At 44.6% G+C, this 5,592-nt stretch overlaps 1 protein-coding gene across 1 annotated transcript; it reads left to right on the plus strand.

Moving 5' to 3' along the window:
- Positions 1 to 1,379: 1,379 nt before the first annotated feature.
- On the plus strand, positions 1,380 to 4,532 carry LOC103521492 (transforming growth factor-beta-induced protein ig-h3; the record flags this gene model as incomplete). The annotated part of the gene is made up of 5 exons (XM_026832148.1): positions 1,380 to 1,623; positions 2,139 to 2,348; positions 2,992 to 3,006; positions 3,334 to 3,543; positions 4,237 to 4,532. Coding segments are annotated over 5 exons (975 nt in total), but the record flags the coding sequence as incomplete, so codon positions are not given.
- Between the last annotated feature and the right edge of the window lie 1,060 nt (positions 4,533 to 5,592).

The raw sequence follows: 5,592 nt of genomic DNA on the forward strand, positions 1-5,592 counted from the left end.
TTAATTTATTTATCAGATCTAACAATTTCTAACGGGATATCAAATCAAATTAGTTAGGTACTCGTATTTATGCGCGGGTCTTTCCTGTGAGTTGTAAAAAGGTGCGTCCACACTCCACACATTCGATTGATTTCGGCTGGTACTTACCTGCCTCGGTGTAGTGGTCAAGGCGCTCGCCTGGTAAACAGGAGGGCGTGGGTTCAATCCCAGCCGAGGTATGAAATCCCCCGGCGGGAATCGAACTCGCGACCTAGCGCTTACAAGGCAGACGAGCTACCAAGAGAACCAGGCGGCCTAGGTACCTACCTCCTTAATTTTCCTTCAAAATGACCCTGTAGAAGAGAGTGTTGCAACCACCACAACAATAACAAAACCAACAATAATAAGAAAACTCAACAATAATATTGGATAAAATACCTCAATGCTCAACGAGGTGTGATACTTAGATATCCGAGGTTATACAAATGATTGAGCAGTGTCGAGTCATGCGTACCCCTGCCCTTTCATTTTGCTAGGTCCTGGGTTCGATTCCCGCCCGGGACGGATTTTATCCTGAACAGATAAGGTTCGGTCTCGCAACGGCTGGCTTTCTCCTATCCTGTGTTCTGTCTCCGGACGATAAGACTGGCAATTACAGTTCCCTCTATCAATTCTTTTTTTGTTGAAAATTTTACTACACCGTAACGAGAAGCACAAACCTCTAAAAAAAAAAAAAAACCTTCCCCCCCTCTTACCACGTGCCGAAAATAGGCAGTGACTGTTTAGCCTGCATTCTAAGCCCACCATCAGCATATTGTAGGTATATGGGTTTATATGACGTCCCCCCCTTTGAAAAACTCACCCCACGCCACTGTGGTTCAGGTTGGCCTGATCAGATCATCAATTGGACATGGAGTGTTTCAGATGATCTGATCCTGTAATATCCTCAGAATCTAATCCGTGTCGTTTCGGATTTGGAAAAATCACGAGACGAGAAATGGTTATTTTTTCGTTTCAGTAAAATAGGACTCTTAGATCCGTGTCGTTTCGGATTTGGAAAAATCACGAGACGAGAAATGGTTATTTTTTCGTTTCAGTAAAATAGGACTCTTAGACAGACTATATTCGAACGTTTCCACTTTGCAGGAAATATTTCCATTCAGACCGCCAGCCTGACCAACTCATCGGAAATGTTCGTCCGTGTCGTTTCGGATTTGGAAAAATCACGAGACGAGAAATGGTTATTTTTTCGTTTCAGTAAAATAGGACTCTTAGAACTGGTACACACTACACGATTTTTACTTTCTATTACCCTTACGTATAGGGAACCCATGCAAGGTAATGAGAAAGTATTGCAATCGGTCCAAATTTTTTCCGAACTTGTGGGAACGGGCTCTTAGGTCTCCAAGTCTGTAAAGATTCATTTTCGGCTTCCAGATAAACCGTACACAATCCTGGCTCCGCTCAACAACGCTTCCACCCAGATCTCCAAGGACCGACTGGAGTCTCATCCGCGAGTAGTGAAGAGACTTCTGCTAGACCATGTTGTACTGGGACAGAAGTTGGATTTGAATCTGGGAGCCAACATCAAGTTTACCACACTGGGCGGAAGAACGGTCAACGTCCGCAATAAGAAAACCGAAGGTGAGCCGAGTTGTATTTTATTATGTGAAAGAAAAGTGAGTCATTATGGCCGACAAGATGACCGACTCTTTTTCATCTTCAACACCCTAGCTGCCAAGCTCGATCATGTTTACCCTCATGTTTCCACTTGCTTGAAATCCCTCTTCTAGTTGTAAATATCATATCCTGTTTTATCCCTCACACAACTCGAAAATCCTCGGAGAAAGGACAAAATCCCCGAAAGATGTCTGCAAATTCCGGAATTCTAGATTAACGGAAGGGGTAGAAAAGAGGCGCTTGTTTTACAACTGACTCACTGATTCACGCATCAAAATTATGAAGCTCTTCCCGATGTCGTAGAAACTTGAAATTTGGCAGGATGGTAGATCTCGATGAGTAAAAGGGAAAATCGGAAAAAGGATTGCGTTTTCCAGTTTTCACTCAACGGTTAGAGACAATTTTTTCCGACTGACTGACAAGTAGGAACGGGCTCCATGTCGATAATTTTCGGCTATACCTACGTTTTCTTTCCCCAGGTGCTGTAGGTCTGTACGCGAACGGGGCCAGAGTGATAAATCCCGGGATAGACGTTTCCAATGGTCGTCTGGTGATTTTGGAGGACTACCTGTTTGCTGAGGACCTTACAGATGACCACAGTTTCCTCCAAGACATGACCGAGGTCCTGTCTTACCTCCAGAGTGGAGTGAGAGTGTTTCAACATCTACTAGCCAGATCCAATGTAACCCGCTTACTTTCTAATAGGTCTTCACTTGACTAAACAAACAAATTTATTGGTGGAAAAGAGTCAACAAGTTTCGGTGTGTATGTTCCCCATCCTGTTTAACAGGAAAAGGGTATGAAATGATTGCTTTGGGCACTCAATAGGGAAACGGTGCGAGAATTATCGGTATGTTTGTAGAAGCCACAGCGCTGCACAAGAAGATGTATTTATTAACAGCAATATAAATACTTCTAAATCCAACCTACATTTTGACCTTCGGCATCAAAATGCTTACAGGAATAATAAATGTAAATATATTTAAGTAAAAAAAAAAAAAAAAACTGCTAGGGTCTTATCGTCCCGAAATCGAAGAAAGAAGGAATTATTATTAAACGTGTTCTTATCTTAAGCGTAAAAGGATAAAAATTTTATTTTATAATTTAAACAAGAATCTTAAAAAAATACAAACGTCCCGTCAGGGGTAAAAAGAAATCAACTCAGAGGTTCTCTACTGTAAAAGCAATATCTATGGTCTTTAGTCTTACTTCAAAACAGCACATTCGAGGGAAAATGATGAAAACATTTTTTTTTAAGAGGTTTGACAGAGGGAACTGTAACTGCTAGGGTCTTATCGTCCCGAAATCGAAGAAAGAAGGAAGACAGGATAGGGTTACTTTCTCAAGGTGAGAGCAAGAAGGTCTGTAATGATTTGCCAGCCAAGTTAGCTTGGAGGGTGGCACGTCTACCTTGTAAGCGCTAGGTCGCGGGTTTGATGCCCGCCCGGGGTGGATTTTATCCTAAACAGATAGGGTTCGTTCTCGGAACTCTCTTCGATTTCGGGACGGAAAGACCTTAACAGTTACAGTTCCTTCCGTCAAACCTAAAAAAGAAGCTTGGTTGGTAGCGCGTCTGCCTTGTAAGTAGGCTTTGGGACGATAAGACCTTAGCAGTTACAGTTCCCTCAGTGAAACCTCTTTAAAATAATAATAAAACCTTTGCCTCTTTTTCAGCCGAGTCCTACACAGTGTTCATTCCCACGGACAATGCCTTCCAGAAGTGGCACCCCATTGACTATGGGTTCTATCCGTTTTCCGTGCCAGAGTTCACGGAGAACGTCCTGACCAATCATTTCATTCGCGGCAACGTCAGACAAGACCTGATCACGGACGGTCAAGTACTCAAGACACTGGGCGGTCTGGATCTGGTGTTCAAGAAAACACGTGAGTGGAAAAAGACTCTGGCGTACACGAGCAACCTCTGTGGCCGAGTGGGTATCACACTAGACTTGCACGCAGGAGGCCCGGGTTCGATTCCCGGCGGGGCCGAGGTTTTTTTTCGGCTCTGTGCTTGGAGTTCGGGGTGCACTCAGCCTCGTGAGGACAATTGAGTAACTACATTAATCGAGTAGCGACGAGTGGCGGCATTACCAGTGTAAAAAGATTATTGAAATATGGAAATTGGTTGCAAAGGAGGCACTTAGTAATGTTGTGATATCCACAAAAGTTGTGAAAAAGCTCTGCTTTACCACAAAGAATTTGAGAATTTAATTTGATTTGACTCTGGTGTACACTTTGGGCTTTATGTATACACAAAAAGCCCAAAAGTGGCTTAGGTGTAAAGCAATGCTAACCTTGAGGGAAAATGCTGTTCGAATACGAATGCTTGACACGCGGCTTGTCAAGCAAGAAGCTTGAACGTGTGTGGCGGAAAAAGGTCACAGACAGCCTGAAATGCCGTCTGTTGATTCAACCTGCTTGTCTTTGCCGCCACACATCAGGGTTCAGTGAAAAGTATGAGACTATGGGGTACAGGAGTCGATCAGACTTCTTAAAGAGCCACCGTGAATCATAAAAAAAAGAAGTTACGTTATTCCATTAAATGTGCGATGTGTTCTTTTTTCCGTCTTTTTTCAGCCGACGGCAAACTAACCGTAAACGGTGTCGAACTTATCAAAGGTGACACTCCTCTGCCCAAGGGCAACATCATGTTCCTACCGGACGTCCTGTTTGTGACTGCCACCATAGTGAAGAACCTCCAGGAGAAGAATAAGGACAAGGAGACACCCCCGCCTCTCACTTACCCGTGGAAGGGGTCCAAATTCTTGTCGCACGCGTTTCTGATTCTAGAGCGTACGCCGGGGTTCCGGCACATTACGCGGTTCCTGAACATGGCGGACCTGGCAGACTATGTACCTGGCGCTGGTAAGTAGGATGGCAGACTATGTACCTGACGCTGGTAAGTAGGATGGCAGACTATGTACCTGACCTTACTTTCTCAAGGTGAGAGCAAGAAGGTCTGTAATGATTTGCCAGCCAAGTTAGCTTGGAGGGTGACACGTCTGCCTTGTAAGCGCTAGGTCACGGGTTCGATGCCCGCCCGGGGTGGATTTTATCCTAAACAGATAGGGTTCGTTCTCGGAACTCTCTTCGATTTCGGGACGGTAAGACCTTAACAGTTACAGTTCCTTCCGTCAAACCTAAAAAAAAAAAGAAGCTTGGTTGGTAGCGCGTCTGCCTTGTAAGTATTAGGCTTTGGGACGATAAGACCTTAGCAGTTACAGTTTCCTCAGTGAAACCTCTTAAAAATAATAATAAAACCTTTGCCTCTTTTTCAGCCGAGTCCTACACAGTGTTCATTCCCACGGACAATGCCTTCCAGAAGTGGCACCCCATTGACTATGGGTTCTATCCGTTTTCCGTGCCAGAGTTCACGGAGAACGTCCTGACCAATCATTTCATTCGCGGCAACGTCAGACAAGACCTGATCACGGACGGTCAAGTACTCAAGACACTGGGCGGTCTGGATCTGGTGTTCAAGAAAACACGTGAGTGGAAAAAGACTCTGGTGTACAAAGAGCGAACCTGTGTGGCCGAGTGTGGTATGCACCACTCGGCTTGAGATGATTTAATTTGGATTGACTCTGGGTGTACACTTTTGGGCTTGTATGTATACACCGAAATACAAGCCCAAAAGTGGCTTTAGTGGATGAACAGATGCTAAACCGTTGAGGGGAAAATGCTGTCGAAAGCGAATGCGACACGCGCTTTGTCAACCACAGAAGCTGAACGGTGGGCGGAAAAAAGGTCACAGACAGCCTGAAATGCCGTCTGTTGATTCCAACGCTGCTTGTCGTTGCCCACACATCGGAGGGGTTGCAGTGAAAACGGTATGAGATATGGGGTACAGGAGTCGGATGCAGACTTCTAAAGAGAGCGCACCGTGAATCATGAAAAAAAATGAAGTACGCTTATTCCATTAACATGTGCGAT

Source organism: Diaphorina citri, unplaced genomic scaffold (genome assembly GCF_000475195.1).
Source record: "Diaphorina citri unplaced genomic scaffold, Diaci psyllid genome assembly version 1.1 scaffold5323, whole genome shotgun sequence".
NCBI lineage: Eukaryota > Metazoa > Arthropoda > Insecta > Hemiptera > Psyllidae > Diaphorina > Diaphorina citri.